The sequence below is a fragment of the Lichenostomus cassidix genome, chromosome Z (assembly GCF_008360975.1).
Source record: "Lichenostomus cassidix isolate B80296 chromosome Z, HeHo_3.0, whole genome shotgun sequence".
NCBI classification, from domain to species: domain Eukaryota; kingdom Metazoa; phylum Chordata; class Aves; order Passeriformes; family Meliphagidae; genus Lichenostomus; species Lichenostomus cassidix.
The window spans coordinates 28730532-28750671 of record NC_139511.1 but is presented as its reverse complement, the minus strand read 5'-3'; the positions used below and the strand labels follow the sequence as shown (position 1 = coordinate 28750671).

General features: G+C 36.2%; 1 protein-coding gene across 2 annotated transcripts in view; it reads left to right on the top strand.

The window, feature by feature from the left end:
* LNPEP (leucyl and cystinyl aminopeptidase) overlaps nt 1–20140 on the top strand; it is a 48848-nt gene that overhangs the window by 14460 nt on the left and 14248 nt on the right. The window contains exons 2-9 of one of the 2 annotated variants that reach the window (XM_085043857.1): nt 4381–4487; nt 6216–7056; nt 9393–9531; nt 12212–12343; nt 14589–14709; nt 15403–15557; nt 15872–15985; nt 18002–18133. In XM_085043857.1, coding sequence (XP_084899983.1) covers nt 6239–7056; nt 9393–9531; nt 12212–12343; nt 14589–14709; nt 15403–15557; nt 15872–15985; nt 18002–18133 — 1611 coding nt within the window. In that variant the 5' untranslated portion in view covers nt 4381–4487; nt 6216–6238. The remainder of the gene's footprint in view (nt 1–4380; nt 4488–6215; nt 7057–9392; nt 9532–12211; nt 12344–14588; nt 14710–15402; nt 15558–15871; nt 15986–18001; nt 18134–20140) is intronic. The other variant, XM_085043856.1, reaches the window with a different exon arrangement.

Genomic DNA, 20140 nt, shown 5'->3' with positions numbered 1-20140 from the left:
ATAACACAAAAAGCAACTCAGAACCTGCATCCAAACATAACAGAAGGCTTTAGATGGCAGGAGCTTTTTTCTCTTAAGCACTTATTGGTAGAGTGAGCATTTAGTGGCATATTCTGCTAGGAATCAATCAAAGCTGATTATTTGTATTCTTTGAGAATTTTGTGGGGAAAAAATTAGATGTCACCTGGTGATGAGATAATGTCATCTGTGTTCGAATCCTGTGCTAAAGATCTTGCAATGCAGCATATAAAACAGAACATAATAGGTATATATGGATTTGAATAATGCCTAAATAAAAGGGGAAGTGGGACTATAAAAAAAAACCAAACCCATTGCCTCAGTAATCTTTTGAGGGTTTTATTCTTAAAATATTTATCTTCCATGAAACTATCGATACAAAATATTGTAAGTTCTCTAAGTTTTCACTTTTATTTTATTATTTTGTTTTACTTATTTCGTTTGTTGAAGTGGTTAAGTAGGGTAGGATGTTGCTTCCCTCTCTGCTGGATTTTTGAAACGCCTTTCCATCATATTGGGTTATGCAAGTCAAAAACATCACTAACTAGAGCTTCCAGCCCTGCTTTATCTTTAGGTTTAGAAAAATATCAAATTTATATTTAAGAAAATGTTAAAAATGAATATGTGTTCATTTTCAAAATCTGCCAGTTCATATGTTGTCAGTTAAACCCCCTCTTTGCCAGCCAAGGCCATTTTATTCCTCATCTGTTAAAAAAAAAATTGAATAGCAAGTTGTGTTTTATTTATACCACCGAGTATTCTTATTTCTATTGACTTTAACTCTAATGCTGATTTGCGTTAATAAATCTCTTAACTAGTGGTGTTTGGAACTAGTAATTTTTAGTCTCCATTAAAGAAGTAATTGCACTTTCTGAAATACTTCCCACCTTTTGGATTTCTGGTGTAGTTATTTAGAATTAAAATTACCTTCAAAATGCTTCTGTATGCTAGCTTCAGCAGCTATGACAATGAATCTGTGTTTTGACACTTCCCTTTGGGCTGCCCATCCTTCTTTTCTCTCAGATGGGGTAGAAACAGTAACTAGGACAATAGTTTTGGGTGAGAATAGGATTTAAGATTTGGAGCAAGTCTCAAGCAATGAGTCCAGCATGAGATGCACAAACAATGAATTTTCCCTTCTGTCTTGTGTAAAAACATTAATGTTTGGCAGTTCAGAATTGGGATGATTGATCTGCTGTTCCCTTTTTAACACTGTTGGTAAACTACCATTACTAAGAGTAGTACCCAAGTATATAGTTTTAATTTTTATAATTCTGTTAAATTTCTATTAAGTAACTAGGCATAAGTAAATAGATTTATGGCTTTTATTAGTTAAATGTGAAAGTCAGGCCTGTGCCGAATTGGATTAAAAAAAACCCCAAACTTAGAAAAAGGTGATTGAATACCAAATGCTATGTGCTTTTCCATAGTAACACTTCATACATTTTAGATAGGACAATTCAAAGAGATTTGGAGTATTAAACATTTCTCTGTCTCTACCTTCCCCCTTGAAGACGCAGATTTGCAGCAGACAGTTCAGGAGGAAAAGTGTAGCCCTTTAACAGTGTTTCCAAATCCTTAGTGCCTCGATGTCCTTGTACACATTTTAGATTACTCTTTAATATGAAAATTCAGTTTTGTTTCTACAGTCAAATTTAGCCTTTCTCTCCTGCCATGCATTAAAATTTTTTGTAAATATAGTGACAGCCTTAGTGGCTTGTTTGTGCATTTAAAATGTTGAATTATTTTAAATTTAAAATAAAAACTATGGTATGTTTTATACCTCAGTTTAATCTTAATACATAGCATTTCTGAAAGCTTCCTGAATATTCCTTATGCTGTTTTCCTATAGTTTGTTTTGCTCCTTCTTGCATGGAAACTGTACAATGCAAGTACATCTGGTTTTCATTGGCTCTCATATTTCATCTTGTTCTGGTCACTAGCTTGGGAGGACTGAAGACATAAGATATGTGTGAGAAATTTCACTCTGTAAAGCTAAGTATATATAAGTATATATAAATGTATATATATATAGTATATATATAAGCTAAATACACCTAAGAAGAAGGTATATTTTTTGTTTCCTCTCTCATAAATATAGATGAATACTATACTGTGAGTTACATGTTCATCTTTTCCCTAAAAGAGCCGACTCTAAACCAGGTACACTTATTATTTGCAGGCTTTCTAGAGCCATGTCTGCTTGTCAACTGCACAGGTCATGTTACCTCTTAACGACAGTGCAAGTGTAGCAGAAAACTTTAATACAGTTGTCATGGCTGTAATAGGTTCTCTTTAATTTGTGGAGTGTTTCTAATTTTTTTTTTCTGATTCAATGAGAAATTATTATTTCACTTAGCAAAATAAAAATTTGAAGTTTTAATGGAAACATTCTTTTGATATCTAATTCTCAACCTTTGTTTTTTCTTCTTTTTCTGGGAAATGGTTATGCTGAGTATGCTGCTTTTGATACAAGAGAGTGCAGTGACTTAATATGTGTCATTATTTCTGCAGAATTCCTTCGTTGGCTTTTCCATGTGACATGATGTTAGCTGCTGACAAGGATTAACTAACTTAAAGAGCAGCAGCATTTGTACAGTTTTGTATCCAAGGCTATGTATCAGTGACCTGATTTAGCCTTTACTACCACATTCCTTTCCTTTACTAATAGTCCCAAAAACCAAATAAAGGAAAGATCAGGTTTCCATGTACTCTAACCAGTCTTGCTATTTTTACGGTTGAGTTATATATACATACAATCATACATCTCTCTGCTTGGAACATGCCTACCTGCCACACACAGAGTATTTGCAACTGCTTATAAGTGCTTCAAATAATCCCTCAGAGTACTGGAAACAAGGAATTTTGTGCTGTTTGCTAAACCTTAACAGTGTAGAACCAACTTTTGAATTCTTAAGTAGTAGTGGAGCCTTTGTTCTTTCGTTTTTTGACTGTGTGGCATGGTATTTGTGCCCAATAGCATCTTTTCCTCAAACTCACCTTACCATCCCGGTAGCAAGCTTATTCGTGTATTTGAAATTGCATACTCTGGTCTTATTATCTGTGCTGAAATCTTGCAAGTGCTTCACCACTGCTTCTAGGTTAGATGGCTTTTAGACAGGTACATAAAGATAAAAAATACCTTTAAAGGGAAAAAGTCCATCTCAGAGTTGGTTTTTGCCCTGATGGATGGCCTTAGCAAAAGCAACCAGACTTTAATGGGTGCAAATCTATGTGATTTGTCTATGGAACTTGCTGTTCTGTCAGCAGCTGCTTCTGCTAAAAAAAAAAGGCCAATGCTTTCAAATTTGGACATAAAAGTGAGGTATGCAAAACAGTATTATGGCCATTAATTGCTACTGGCGTTGTTAAACATTTATAGCTATTTCTGAAATCATTGAACAAAATTATTTTTTGACATTAAATCAGTGGTAGTTCACTGGAACCATGACCTACTCTTACAGTTACACTAATTTTTCCTGTGTTATATTTGTAATCTGAATTAATCTGCTTTGTATATGTTTTTAAATGGGAGTGTTTGCTGCTTGGCCAAACACTGTATGAGAGATGACAGTGAAATGTGATGCTTGCAATCATGCTCCTTTTTCCTTGTGGCATGTTTCAGTTTAAGAATACTGAAAAGTTTTTTTCCCCTTCGTGTGGCTGCTTAGCTCATATTGTAACAGCCCATGGGATAAATTTGAAATGTCATAAAAGTTCAATTCACTCACACTATCACGTTATCAATTCAAGTGAACCAGCAGGAAGCAAAGAGTTCAGAGTTTATCTGAGTGTTAAAGTGTTAAACAAATTTGCCATGGTTCATCTCCAAAAAACTTACTCTGTGAATAAAGAAAATTATAAAAGAACTTCTATGTCAGCATAAATAGCTCCAGTAATCTTTTGATACTTTGTCTATGTTCTTTCCAAAGGAGAATAGTAGTCTAGTGATGCTTTTGATCTGCAATAAAGTTTTGATCTTACAGATTTAGATTACTTCTAGTTTATTAAAATATTTCTGTAGAAATTGGATATAACTACTGTTTTCCTAGAAATAATGTCTCTTAGGTATTAAAACTGTGAATTGCCTTGAAGCTGACTTCTGGTTTAAGTTTTCTATCTTTGTTTCAATTTGAGAAATCCTGGTGTAATGCTTTTTGACTGGAAGTTGTTAGTGCCTGCATGCAACTTTGAAAATACTGTCTTTAGAAGAAACTTAGAGAATAAGTTAGAGTTAAAGTTAGAGAATAAGTTAGAGAATAAGCTCTTCAAAAACCAAACTGTTCTCTAAGCATAAGAGCTGATGAAACCTACTTTCTGCTAGATTTATGCTCTTTATCTTTCTCCTCCTTCCCTCTGCAGTGCTTCCCCTGTCTTCTACCTCTTTTGCTGGCCATGCAGCTGCACATGCCATGGCTGAGGTTGGAGCTGTGTGCTGATTGACTGCTACCTTTTGGAGTGGTTAAGATGTGAGTCTTAATACCTGCCTTTTCTACATAGCAGATATGGATTTGGGTGTCTTCCACCAGCAGCTGGTTGTTTTGGGGAGGGATTGCATTAGGACTTGAAGAAATTTGGTCTTGAGTCTGTTTTCAAATTTGATTGAAGTAGTCAGCAGATTTCAAAAGCAACCAGCTGAGGGGAGTATTCAAGAACTTCCGTTAGAAGTAGGATAACGAATTCCTGATAAACTGCTCTTGGGTAGAGCAATTGTAAAGGACCTTCTGTTGCACGATACTTTCTTCCCACATTTTTTTCTCCACTAGTTTGTCTATGTGTTATCACTGGCAACTTAATTTAGCTTTCCATCCTCTGTATTCTGTGTGGCCTGCAATCTGACATACAAGTGCACGTGGTCCAGTGTAGAGACCATAGTGCTGGACCACTGAACTGCAGCCGCAGTTTGAAGGCTGGCACATGCGCACTGTACTGGGAAATGCCATAAGGACAGAAAATTCTGGAAGTTGATTTTGCTTAGAGGTTGGAGCAGATGACCTTCTGAGGTCACTTCCGACCTCAGATATCTTGTGTCCCTATGATTCTATGCCTAGTTAGAACAGACAGATCCAAATTTCAGCAAACTTCCTCCTTTCATCCATCCCTGTATCTCTTGTTCAGGTTGACCAGTGCACCTTTCTCTTACTGAATTATCTGGGGTGGGATCCTAATTTCCAGTATGTTTACATACAGACAAAAACTCAGCTTTCTCATTCTGGAAAGATAGAGGTGTGATGTGAATATTGTTCAGTTGACAGTAGATATGCATGTCTGAAAGAGCTTCATTTCTGAAGCTTTGCATTGGACAAAAGTATTGTCTAGTCCCTTAGAACCAGTGACACAGGACTAATTAGCTGAAAGATAACCTTTCATATAAACAGTAAAAGATGCAATCAGTAGTTTCATTAAAATATAACCACATGCTGTAGAAATGTGATTTTAAAATTCGGTATGAATTTCAATTCCTCATTTATATTCACTGATCCATTGTCTACTGAAAACAAATTTTATGGAGGCAAACAGTCTGATTGGCATTGATTTGATTTCTTAGATGCATGGATTGTTTCAAGGATTTTATGAGCTAGATCCTAAATGAAGATGTCAATTGGAACTATAATTTTTATACATACATATTTTTATGTGAGAAATATTTTTATCCTTTTTGCACTGTTTTTGAGAAATTAAGTGTAAAAATGTCAAATTGATATTTTATTTGATTGGCTGCCAACACACTGGTGGATTTTCTCCTCTGCTAAAGAACTTAATAAGTAGCATATTTGGAACACCTCTAGAACTGTATTGGCTGCTGTGTTTTACTGTGCAACGTAAGAAATAATCCAATTTAAATAATTTTGTTGAATACAAATGTAGTTTGCTGGGGTAGAAGAAATTCAGCCAAGCCAGTGACATCAGTGAACTGGGAGAGCAATGCAGTAGTGTAGCTGACCTCCAGTTACGGTGTAAGACACTTGTGACTGCACAAGGGAAGCATCCTTTTGAAGGTACTGAAAGCAAAATTACAGTAGGCAGAAAAAGCATAGAAATATTTTATGGAAACAATCCTAGGAAAGAATATGGAAGAGATCTTGATGATATATACTGTAAAGGTGTTTCCCATTCTGTAATTCAGTTAAGTATCTTTGAGGTATTACACTCAAATCTTTTGTTTATGGTGTAACACATGGTCATTTCTGTTTCAGATCGAATTCAGTTACCCAGAAATATGATTGAAAACAGTATGTTTGAAGAGGAGCCCGATGTGGTTGACTTGGCAAAAGAGCCTTGTTTACATCCGCTGGAGCCTGATGAAGTAGAATATGAGCCAAGAAGCTCCCGTCTCTTGGTACGTGGCCTTGGAGAGCATGAAATGGATGATGACGAAGAGGATTATGAGTCATCAGCAAAATTGTTGGGGATGTCCTTCATGAACAGAAGCTCGGGTCTGCAGAATAACCTGTCTGTATATAGGCAAAATCCAAATGGATCATGCTCAGCGCCCTCTACGAGGACCATGGTGGTTTGCACAGTTGTTTTTGTGATTGCATTTTCATTAATAATAATGATTTATCTTCTTCCCAAATGTACCTTTACCAAAGAAGGCTGCCATAAAAAAAATCATACAATGGAACTAATATACCCTTTGGCAACCGATGGAAAACTATTTCCATGGGCAAAAATGAGACTTCCTCCTGATGTTGTACCACTGCACTATGATCTTGTCTTGCAGCCAAACCTAACTACTCTGGAATTTGCAGGCTCTGTAAAAATAGTGGTCAGCATCCTCCATGAAACTCAGAAGATTGTACTTCACAGCTCAGGACTTAATATCACCAAGGCAACAATTACTTCAGCACAAGGGCATCAAGCAAAGTCTGTTGAATTTTTGGAGTATCCATTGCATGACCAGATTGCACTCATGGCTCCAGAGGCTCTCCTTGTCGGACAGAATTATACTATCAACATGGAATATTCATCTAATTTATCAGACACGTACTATGGCTTTTACAAAATTTCTTACAAGGATGAGACTTCTAAGCAAAGGTATGCACACAAATACAGCTTCTCTGTTCCGTCACTTCTAGATTGTGCTTTGATAACAGGAGCAAAAAGGTTGCTTTTTTTATTGGACATTTTATGTAACTTATTCCTGTTGAGAAAAATCAGTCTTCAATCTCTTGATTAATCTACCTGAAAAATGTCTTTCATGGATGAGTTCCTTTTGTCAGGGCAGCCTCGTCTACAGTGAAATGTACTGCAGTGTGGGGGCTGTAGGCAGTTGCAGTGTGGGTTTTTTTTTATTTGTTTAATTTTTAGCTTCTGTCTTTGGAAAATCTTCCCACATCTCTTGAGCTGTTGAGTCTCAAGAAAGGGACCAAGGAAACAAAGTCCTGTTATCATAGGAAGAAGTCAAGTTCAAGACCACCAGAGGAACCCAATGGGGCCCAGTGAGATGCATCACACAGTCCTTGCCAAGCCACTCTCAGTCATATATGAAAAATCATGGCAGTCAGGCAAAGTCACAGATGACTGGAGAAAAGGGAAACATCACACACATTTTAATAAAGAATAAATCAGTGTTCTTTATCAAGAAGATTATTAAAAATTGCTCCCTCCCCCCCCCACGACTTGTGTTCATGCATTTGTGAGCAAGTAACTGTCTATGCAGGTTTTCTAGAAACAGTCTGGTGCAATAAACAAGGAAAAGCAGTGTGGGTCAGCTAAGCAACTTACTGCAAACATTAAAGACATGCATTACCGTGAAGTAAGTGGGAGTAAGAGTGCAGTAAGCATAGAAGGCAAAAATCACTTAAATGATTGAAACTCCGTGGGTTTTTTCCTATTCTGATGTAGCTGCAGCTTTTTTTTTTCTTTTGTATTTACTGTAGTAGGGAGAGAATGCATAATTGTTCACAGAGAAAAAATATGATCTGTGAATAAGTTTTTTAGGTTTTGTACCCCTTCAGTCCAGTGCTACCTGCTTTTGTTCAGGAGCAGGATGTAAAACATGTTTTAACCTGTATTTTTTTCAGTAAAACCTTTTCAGATAGCTCTTTAGTGATATCATCGTTTCCATTGCCTTGCCTGCCTCTTCTTTTTGCAGGGGTATTGTCTCTGTGTGCCTGTTTTGTGCGGTTTTGCAAATGCAGTCTGCTCTCATAACCTCTGTTGTTACTGCATTTTCTGTATAATGCTCAAGCTATCAAACTAATTTTGCAAGAAAATGTATTTTCTTTAGTTTAGTTTTACTTTTTTTGGAATATTTTTTATACTGTAACAAAAAATATAAAAATTACCAAAAGGTAGAGTAACTCACTTGACTTGTTGCCAGAAGCAAAATAAAAAACCAAATAAATTTGGTCTTATTTATATTTTTATGCAGAATAGTCCTTTATTCATTGTTTTTCTTCTGCAAAATCTTGAGGTGAAACTGCATTAGTTTGTTGGGGGAAGAAAAGAGTAAGAAGTTGAAAGCAGGCATGCAGTTTGATCTCATGAATTATCAGCAGTGTGCCTTCTCAGAAAAGCTGTATATCCAAAAATGTTGGAATCATGGTGCAGAGCAAATAAACCCCCCAAACACTTATGGGTAGCTTGGCAGTAGGTTAAAAAAAAAACAAGAGGAAAAAGAAAGGCAATGTGGACCACTCTTCTCTGTTTAGCTCTAGTAAATTCTTCAGTTAGTGAACTTGTTGAACTCTATATTGTCTTGCAGGTGCAGAAATCAGTGATGCTCTCCATCAAAAGCCTTAATTTCTGCAGCTAGTTAGTATAAAAATAGTGGAGGAGGAATGTAGACTTCTGAGAAATCTTCATGTGATATGAATAGCTGTTGGATTAGAGACAAGACAGTACATGAACTTGGACAGCATCCATCTACTAGCCAGCACAGGGAGCAGGCATACAGCTAGATGAACTGTGGGAACATCTGCAGGAAATGGCCTGGCAATTAGATGAAAAAGCTTCCTTGCCGTCCTATCTGCTGCAGAGGTTTCCAAACACTTATTTAGTGGGCATGTTCACTCACTTAATTTTTCAATCTTCTTTTTGGTTCCTCTCTCTAGAAACAGGTTGTCATATATTTTGGTGATTGTTTAATAATTGTGTTATTTCAGGTGCATTCTTCTTTGTTTAGAAAGCAAAAAACCAGCAAAAAGATTACTTCTCAAATAAGTATGTTACTGGATTTTATATAAAAAGTTATTAATGAAACATTTATTCTGACTGGCCCAGCCTTGTCATCTGCAATGCAAAAAATTATTCCCATAACAAGCTCTTAGAAGGTTTGGGAGGGAAATGACTGAAATTTCTACCATAAATAAACTGACGTTTGTGCTTTTAATAATTCTTATTTTGCTCTTCTCCATTTTTCCCATTAGGTGGTTCGCAGCAACTCAGTTTGAACCGCTGGCAGCAAGGTCTGCTTTTCCATGCTTTGATGAACCAGCATTTAAAGCTACTTTTTTAGTCAAGATCAAAAGAGATGAGAAACTTTCCACTCTGTCTAATATGCCAAAGGTACCGGCTTTTGTAGGAAAATTTTAGTAGGGCTGCTGCCTAGGTAATCTGTTTCAATTCTTTTGAGTTTGTTTTTATTGCATTAGTGTCCAGGGGGTTGGCTTGAGTGGATAAGCTATAAACGACATGACTTTATAATAGAGCAACTGTTTGGTTCTCAAAGACATGAACTTTGTAGGGAAAACAGCTGTTCAATGCATTGCACAGTGTAGGATGTTACTGACAGACAGGTGAATGACTGAAGGATTCCTGTTGAAATTAAATGAACCATTATTTTGCAGAAGTTTTGTTGGTGATGACATTGGTCTCAACAGCCCTTGAGATCTGCTGTCGAGTTTTCTGTGTTTGCTGATACTGCACATATGCAGAGTACTGGGGTACCTTTAGCAGTACTTTGTGTAACTAGCACCAGTCTCTGTGAAAGGTATGCCTGATCTTGAAGGATGTGCTTCTCTGCCTTAATGAGAGAAGTGGGGTATGAATACAGACAGAATCAGCTCCACAATGGGATTAAGCGATCTGAAGTTCCTTCTGCTACAATCTTTCAGACAAAATCTTGTAAGAGCATATCTGAATTTTATGGTGATGTTTTGTGCCATTATGCCTTTGGACAAACCCTTATAGAAGCCTAATTCATTTAGACAGACCAGCAAGATTAACATTACCTAGTCTGAGCTAGGTATTCTCTCATTAAAACATTACCACCATTTGTCACCCAGCAGAACTTCAATACTGACATTGGTCTAATCAGTCAAGAGAAAATTACATCCTGAGTGTTGCTGGTACCTGTATGTGCACTGTGCAGTTTGGGTTCCAGAAAAATAGCTAAAGCTCAGGTGCTGGTGCAGATGCCTTTTTTTTGAAAACCAAGCTAATAATTGCAACCTTATGAAATAGTATATTTTTCACAGTGTACAAACATTTATATACCTGGATTTGTAGTGGCTCTTAGCAATTACTAGAAGAGAGGGACTCTGGTGGACCACTCTCCTGTTTTATGTAAATAAGAGTGCTCAGTCCCTTTCCTCTGCTAGGGGCTGGACAAGTAGCTAAGGCATCTTTCAACAGCTTCCATAGTTCTTCATGTACAGCAAGTGAATGATGGTTTAGCACTGCTGCATACACCAGCAATTAGCTCCATTGGTCAGAGCAGGGCACTAACAATGCCAGGGTTGTGTGTATGGGCCCTTCACTTGGAGTAGGGCTTAATGATCTTTGTAGGTTCCTTCCAACTCAGAATATTCTGTGATGTGTGCAGCAGACATTGGTGAAATAATCATCTACACCTACATCTATACAAGAGATCTCAGAAGTAGGCCTTGTCAGCCAGCATGTACATCACTAACACAGCAATGTATGGTGTCTGACAGGCATTAAGACTAGAAATAAACTGTGTATTTTGGGTGTGTGGAGCTACTTTTTGTGGTTTTGTTTGTTCTGGGTTTTGGGGTTTTTACAATGGGGATAACTGATTTTTGAACCAGTTTATCTGAAGCTGCAGCAGATTTTCTTTAATAGATTGTCACCTCTGTATGACACCAAAGCTGTAATAAAGGCAGAAATTTAAGAATTCACTGAAGGAGTTCTTCTCATATGCAACGGTCAGATTAGGTGATTATATTGGTTATATCTTCAGGTTTAAAAATCTGTTTCTCTATAAGGCTGACAGTTAATTTTTCAGTGACAGTTAAAAGTCAAAACACTGTTTGGTTTTGAATGATCTTGTCTAAAGCTAAGGTTATTGTTGTTGGGTTTTAAATGTTTGTGGGTTCTGAAAACAAAATCATATATGAAGTTTCAGAATTTATGAATTGCCATCTCTCTCTCCAGACCTTTAATATTCTGCACTACAGTGGCTTTACACATTTTGCTTTATTCTTTTCGTATTTTATGTTTGTGAAGGAATACATAGAAAAGTAGTTTAAGGCATATAGCATGCTTTTCTAGGACTAGTATTAAAGAAGACTGCGCAAAAACTAAGTTGAAATACATTATGGTGTCTTACTTCTGTATGGCAACTTACTGCATGCTCAGAAGTCTGGGCAGACTGTTACTTTTGTCAGTGTGTTTATGCTGGGCATGTTTTTGCTTTGAAATAACTGAGACCGTAGATTTTCCTGAGTTTTTTAAATGCATTTTCTTTTGATTTGTAAAAGTGCATGTGAGGAATATTTTGTTCAGTTTTAAAATAATAAGTATGTCTGGTTACCTAGCTTTTCTGAGACTTTGGGGAAGAGAAAAATACTCAACCTATGCAATAGCAGTATTTTTAATAAGACATTCTGAACTGTGTCTCTGGTCTAGCCTAATGCTCCCTTGAATTAGTGCTAATCTTTATGTTGACTTTGGGTTATACTGGGACTTTAAATGTGAACCAAATTAGATTGATTTCTCCAACAGACTAGTTGCTTGGTAATACTACATAATAAAACTTGACAAATAATTATCGTGTATATAAGCTTAAATTTTTTATGTCTTCTTAAGTTTGTTACACTGTTGTAAGTATCATCAAACCGACTGAAATATAATGAAAATATAACAAAAATATAAAGAGATTATGCAAACTTGCTTATGAACTATTCCTAGCATGGAATAATTATTTATCTTTGACTTATGTTATCTTAGAGTTTTGTCTTAGTGTTCTTTTGCCTGCATTAATAGTACTTCATTTCCCCTGCAGAAGGCCACTACACCTGTGACAAATGGAATTGTTCAAGATGAGTTTTTTGTGAGTTTGAAGATGAGCACCTATCTAGTAGCATTTGTTGTTGCAGACTTGAAAAACGTCAGCAGGGAAACTAATGGAACTCTGGTATGTGTTTGTTTCACTTTAAGTTCTGCTTCACTGTTCCAAAGCCAACCAGGCTACCTAAATAAAACAAAAAGATCCCCAAACAAGCAAACTCTGTCTCTTTAAAATGTATTTGTCTTCTTGGTTTTTTTATACTCATCATAGGTAGGGAACAAAAGCCACATGCTATAAATTGGGCTGAGTTCACAGCTTATACCAGACTGAATGTACTTTTACAGTAAGGGACTCTGCATCAGGTCTTGTTAACAGTGGAAATTTACAAAATGTAAAAGAGCTTTCAAAGCTGGAATCTTTTAATCTCTTCACTCCTTCATCTGTGAACAGTGGTGTCATGCAAACCAGGAGCTTTTCTGAGGATGTAAAGAAACATTACATGTTTTCAGGAACCCCTATACATGATTTCAAGCAGTGCCACAAAAATTTTCTGTACCTGCAAAGATAGCATACCTAAAAAAACCCATGCCTTAGAGTAAAGCAAGTTTAGGCTGGCTTTAAGTCTGCATTTGGTCACTTAAATACAATTATTTAATTGTGGAGTTTTTGTTTTTCCAAAGGTTCCAAAAATCAGATAGTTGCTCCTGCATGAGCTTTGTTCTTTGCAAGGGTATGGCATGTTTCTACATTGTGTTCAGTTAGAATAACTAAAGAATAAAGAGGGTAATATTACGAGATGCTCCTTAATCTTACTTTAGAAAGTGCAGAAGTTTCATGTTCTGAAAGAGCATGACTTTCATGACTCTTTAGCAAAAACTGCCCCTTTGTGGTGAAATGTCAGAAGTGTTTATGTACCTGGAAAAAGCCAGAGGGAATAGTGATAGTAGCACTGTGAAAGGAGAAGCCCTCTCTTTAATCCAATACACACAAGTAAAGGTACTACTCAGGCTGTCATCTTTGATTCTGATGTAAGCAAGTATTTCTGATGAAAGCTGAATAGAACAGATTGTTAAACTTCTTTTTCCGCTTATGGCTGCTATTCAGGTCTTTATTTGAACTGCACTCTGGTAAAACCATACAGACAGTTCTCTGAGGCAGAAGACTTTTTAACTTAGTAAGAATACTTCTTATCTTTATTATTTTCAGTTTCTTTAAAAAATATATATTTGTTAGTATTTTAATCTTACTAAAAGTCCTTGCTAGCTTGAAGGGAGAAAGCATAAGAATACCAAGTGAGGCCAGAGTCCTAGCAGGTCGAAGGTAGTCTTAGCAGTAGGCCAAAGAAGTCAGTAAAAAGGAAGCATATAGAGACAAATCCCATTAAACACATACTCAGAATGCTTCCAGCAGTTTGTGTCTGGGAGATTCAAAGAATTTGAGCTTCACACAGTTTAGTGTGAATAAGTTTATTGTCATGAATGCTTTAAGATAGCTTAGAGTTGAAGTAAAGCTGCTTCATGTTCATAATGCAATGAGATTTTTCTCAACTCCAGACGATCCTGGGAGTATTGTATGTTTTGGTTTTGAGCTTAAAATTTGCAGGTCATGATAATTTGTACTCTTGGAACACTGGACTAGATTCTTACTTATATGTTCCTCATTCAAACTCAAAAATTAAAATGTGACCTTTTCCATATATCTGAAATGTCATGTGTTTACTAATTTATAGCGCAGTAAGAGGGACTTATTTTTCATAGAACTGGAAAATGGATCTCCACATATTTCTGTTTGTGTAGGGAAGGATGTCCTAAATGTGAATCCACCTGTGTCCTAATCAGAGTTGTTTTCTTGCTACAGACAATTCAACATGAATAGAGGGATATTGTACCTTCTCAATTTTTATGAATAGTTCTTACATCATGTCTAATGTGGCTGTACCTTAGATAGGGGAATGGATGAGTTTTATGCCAATTATTATTTCTTGAGACAGTTTCTTGCAGATTGAGCTAGTGCTGTCATACTCACAGCCTAAAGATTAACTGAGGTGTGCAGGAAGGGTCACTTAGTAACTCATGAAGCATTAAAAAATTTGTCATGTAGACTCTTCTTTAACACATTCCTGAAAGTTGTCAGCCTTGAATTCTTTCTGCATACACACAGTGCAGTGTGCCTGTATTTTGAGTAGTTAATAAGCTCTAGTAAGAAAAATAATCTATTTATGGGCAGCTTTATAACTCCTGTTTGTAATTTGTGTATGTTCTCTCAAAGCTGTGTCCTGCCTGTTTCAGGAACTCCTGCCAGCTCCTTCTTCAATTCTAAATATTTTCTAGCAATATGTTTCAAACTATTTTCTCTTCTCTGTTTGGACTAGGTATCTGTCTATGCCATACCAGAGCATCTAAACCAAGTTGGGTATGCCCTCGACACAGCAGTGAAGCTTCTGGAATTTTACCAAAAATACTTTTTAATGAAATACCCTCTTGAAAAATTAGGTAAGCTCTTTAGGACTTTTTGGGGTTTTTTTAACAGAAGAAGCCCTGGTCTGAATTTTTGAATGGGAATGGGAATTTTCGTTTTTTAAAAAAGTGTTACGATTATTAAATTATTAAAATAATTTTTAAAACTAATTACATGGTTGTCTGAGTGCAAACATTAAATGAGTCCCAAGTTGGAAAGTTTTTGTGAGCTTTTGGAACCAGATTACTTATGTATAAGTAACATAACATCGGAGAAATAATTCTGTGTAAATTTAACTTGGTAGGGAGGAAATTCTCAGTCTGTGAACCATGTTCACAACTGCAAGATCTGCAGCCTGACTCCTCTGCATGCATCAATTTGACTTGAAAGATGGTGAAATGCAGTCTTTTAAGACGCTACTTTTCAGTAGTGTACTTTTCAGACCGTCGCATTTCCATGTTACTTTGTGTATGCAGGATCTATAGGCATGCACTCATGGACAAGACATCTCTAAGTTGTTTAAACATCTCTAAGTTGTTTATGTCAGAGCACTGCTAGAGAAACATGGTTATAAATCTTTGGGGCTTCTGAACTTGAGATATAAGTGTCCATACCCACAGAGTGTAAATTATAAGGTTTTTAGTGATTATACAGTATGATAGGTAGGCTCGAAAGACAGGATTGCTTTAACTAGCAGTTTTTAAAAACATCTTTCAAATCTTTTCCAGATCTGGTAGCAATTCCTGATTTTCAGTCTGGTGCAATGGAAAACTGGGGCTTGATCACCTTCCGAGAAACAGCACTCTTGTTTGACAATAATACTTCTTCAGCACGGGATAAAAAGTTAATAACTGCAGTAATAGCACATGAACTTGCCCATCAGGTACTAAACTGGGGATGTTATTGTTTTCTTTTTTCATTCATTTATTTTTGAAGTGCAATTCTGTCCTTAAATTCACCCCTCTTGTCACTGTGGCTGGGTTGTGCATTGTATCTGTTTAGAAAACCTGCAGGCATATTTTCTACAGCACTACAGGCTGAGCGCCACTCTCGTGACACACTAAAGGAGTTGTTCCTGCAAAGGCTTTACTGTGGTTTTGACTGAACTTCATTTTACTATGAGATAAGGTAGAAGGTATAGTATTTCTCATTTGATCTTAATTCTAAGAAAATAGTGTTGTTTTTGGTCTTTCATAGTGGTTTGGTAATCTCGTAACTATGGAATGGTGGAACGATCTCTGGCTGAATGAGGGATTTGCCACTTTCATGGAATACTTTGCCTTGGAGGAGGTTTTTCCAGAATTACATTCAGTAAGTAATTTCTATAATTACACTTTCAGTACCTTCACTATTTGCTGTTTTGAGTGCGGCCTGTAAATGATTGATACTTATAAACTGATGCTGAAATTAATTTTGGGTACTATTGAGATGATGTATATCTCTGCTTTGGCACTTTCATTATATTGGAAGTGGCATTGAGAAGGGTACATTGTTTTTGTGAGTTTATAAATTTTTTTTTGTTTTATTTGGTAGTAGTCTAAATGCAGTTTACTGTGTGTTGTGAAGTTTAAAATATTTTGTGCAAAACAGGAGGTGTTAAAACATCTAGATGTCTATATATCATATTATAACTTAATACCTTTCCAGAACATGTCCATACATGTTGTTGAACAAGTTTGTTTATTTCTACTTTTTCTAATAGACTTAGGAAGCTTTAGATTATTAAGTATGCTTGAGGTATTTCCTGTCTTTCCATCACTTTGGTACTTGTTTCTGAATCAGTTTGGCTTTCACAAATCAGTGGAACTGGCATTAAAGTATCTCTTGGTCCCCCACAAATTATTTTGATAGGACTGAGTTACCCTTAATAATACAAAGCGCTGCTCCCACAAGCACTTCTGTTTACATATATGGCTGAAGGGTGGAATCTTTTTGATATAATAATGTAGTGATTATTTATGAACTCACTCAGGTACTAAATGACATAGCATTTCAGACTCTGGAAAACATGATGGATTCAATTTTGATCTCTCTTCTCCCAAGGAACTACTGCTATAAAGCATTCGTGTCACTGAGAATGACAGGCAGATAAACAAAGATTAGTGGAATTAAATGGAGAGGGTAGTGGAGAGAATAGTTTTGCGTTCTCGATAAAGATATCTCCAAGGAGAGGACATACCTGAGCCCTGAAATCAACTTCTAGGAGTGTTTATGTGATTTGCATCATGGGTTTAAACACCTGATGTGTACTGACTGTTTCCTGCTTGATAGATTGCGTTCTTCTCAGCATTCTGGATAAGCATGAGTTTTGAGTTCTGAAATCACTCTTGCATTAAGAAACTTGAGTTGCTAACCTGGTCGAGTAGAATTCTTTTTCAGCGCCAGATGTTTCAAAACTTCTTCATTTGGCCTGTCTTGGTTGTTCAGTTGGATTGTCACTAAAAGTATGTTTATATAGCCATTCTGCATGGTGGGTGCATGACACAAAAGTAGTGTCCTGTTCAAGGTCTCATCTAACATCTGTGTACATCATTCCAAAAGGTGTCTGACCAGCTGCATTCACCAAAATCTCTCATCTTTTGATGGTGCCAGAATGTGTTTTGGTAAAAATAAAAGGTACCACCCTGAACTTCTCAATTCAAGAAAAACAACCATAACATTTTAAAATTTAGCAGTTGCTTTTACTGTAATTCACACAGGACATACACCTTTTTTTTTTTTTTTTTTTTTTTTGTGACTCTCTGCTGTGTAGAGAATTGTTTGCTTGCCTTGATGAAATGAAACAGAAAAATACTGGTGTGGTCAGCTTCTTTTAAGTGATTGGGGTTTCCTTGTTCTGGTACCAATGTATTCAACTTAAATATCCTCATTCTGGAAGAAAAGAAGTGAGAGACCTTGGTAATCACTAGCTAAGGTGCTGTTTACATTCTCAAAAACACCACTGTAGTGAAAAAATTCCCTCAACATCGTGCTTAATGCATACAAAAATCATGCTTTTGTATTCCCTGCCTCCCATAAATGAACTGAAAATATTGGTGAGCTAAATATGAAATTTGACAAACACTTATTCAGAAGGTGCATTTTTTTTGTCTAGTGCCAATGACATACTTGCCTGAGACAGGGACTTAAGGGTCTGTATAATGATGCAAACTCAAAAGTGAAATTCCACTGCTAAAATGAGGCAGGGAAATAGTAGCATTTTTGTAAGTGATACCTTGATAATTCTTTTGCTGCCTAGACCAATGGAGGAGCAAAGCAGAGACAGCTTTTACTTTTCTGCTTAACATGTGTGTTTCAGCTTCATAAACAGTTGTGTTTCTCTTCTAGGATGAAGATTTCCTCAATTTAGTTTTCAAGGCTATGATGAAGGATTCCTTGAATTCTTCACATCCTGTCTCTTCAGCTGTTCAGTCTTCAGAGCAAATTGAAGAAATGTTTGATGCTCTTTCTTATATCAAGGTAACTGTAAAGATACTTGGAAATATTTTGAAAGTGATACATTAGCTATTGAAAATATGAATGTGGAATCACAGGTAAATAGGCATGTGTTGACAAATGTTTGGCAGTTATTTACATCCAACTCAAACAATGCAGGATATGTCAATGTTTTTGAGCATCTACATGACATTTAAGTAGGAAAACATTATGTATATGTGTTTGTGGCCTTTCTTATCTTGTGGAATGCTTGAACACAAAGTATAATACTTACGAAGATGTAAGAGAGGAACCAGTAGGTGAAGTAACATATCCAGTTACACATATATTCTTCTTCTGATAGCAGACTCTAACAAGTAATTAAAAAAAGAGTAAAAACAAAACACTGGAATAATCACTCAACCTTTTACTCTCCCTGGTTTTAAAAAAACCCAGTATTTTAGAGACATCCTGAACCAGAAGCTTGCCTCTGAAATGTAAATTTTACTGCATATCCTGGTTGTCTGAAACATGATTATTTCTAATATCTAGTGAGAGTTCTGTGTGAGGCTTACGTTATTAAAGCTTCTCAGTGCCTTGCTTAAAAATGCATGAGAGAAACAAATACTTGTATTTGCAAAATTTTTATTCACATTTTCTCAGGTTTTAGTCACTAGATTTTGGTAGTGTTGGAGTAAAGCCATTGGTTTGTTTGTTCTTGATTAGCTGACATTTTTTTCTCTCACTGTCTTGTACTTTCATCTAATTAGAAATCATGGGGACAGCTACTTTTTACTAGAAAATAGTCAAATACTACTTCTTCCTCTTCTCAGTGGAATGCAGTTCCCATTGCAGTCTTGATTTGTTTCCTCTGGTTTCATTTTGCAAGTCTCAACTTGCAGCTTGTGGTCAACACATGTTGTCTGGCAGCCTTTGGTAATCTGAGATGCCAAATAGACCTATGGTAGCAATGTGCTTTATTTTGGATTGCTTTCTCAAGTACTAGAATAGATAATAGATTTTCAGGTTGCCTTGGATGCAAAATGAATTTTGATTATCTCGTTTTATCAAAAGGCATAGCTGTTATTTCATGCTTCAGAATTTCTGTCTTAAATAATTCCCTTTTTGGTCAGCTTCTGGGAGGTGTGCATTGTGCACAATCATGTCTGTAGCCAGCTAACTTCAGAGATATAAATTCTGTCAGTCTTTGACTGATTGAAACCTCTTTATATAATTTTAATGGGAAAGTTCCCTTAGTGATTGGATTGGAGTTTCAGTCAATTAGAATAACATTTTATTTGGAGAGTTATTTTATTACTTTATTGCTACTAATAAGTGTGTGCACATTTTGAATAGGATTGTACCAATGTGCACCTTTGAGTTTAGGAGCTCACCAAAAGAAGTTTTGCACATTGTCAGAAATACTGTTTTCGTGGCTGCTTTCTCTGTTTCAGAGGATTTCATTGCATAGCTTTTCATTCATGCATGAAGTCTTTGTATTCCACTCCTCTTGTCCCTGTAGCTTAGTTAGAGTTCTTGGCAATTTGAGTGAGAAGACACTTGCAAAGTAGTCCCTAATAAGCTAAGGGTTGTCTGTTACTGAATTGTACAGCTTAATTTGCTTTATTGGACTGCCAACTGACACAGATTAGTAGGTGGCCTCTCCATTGTACTGGTGGGAATAGGAATTATTTTACAATATTATTTTTAGTCAGACTGTTTTGCAGACTGTCAGTAAACCTAACAGCCATGGGTGGGACAAGATCCACCTGCAACAGCAGAGTGTATGGAAGAATATGACAGTAAGAAAAAGAAGGTAGCAGAGCTTTAGCATAGAGGAGAGGAAATTGTGGCCATATTATTAAAAACTGTAAGGGCAGTTCCTGAGTTTGATGAGTAATGAATAACCAGGCAGCTTTCAGGTAAGATGTTACTCAAATTCCAAAACTTGAATTCAGAATGTGTGAGAACAATGCATTATCTCTTTAAAATCTACTTCTTTATTTCTTGTTTCTTTCCTATAAATAGTATCAAAAATATAAAATGCACCTT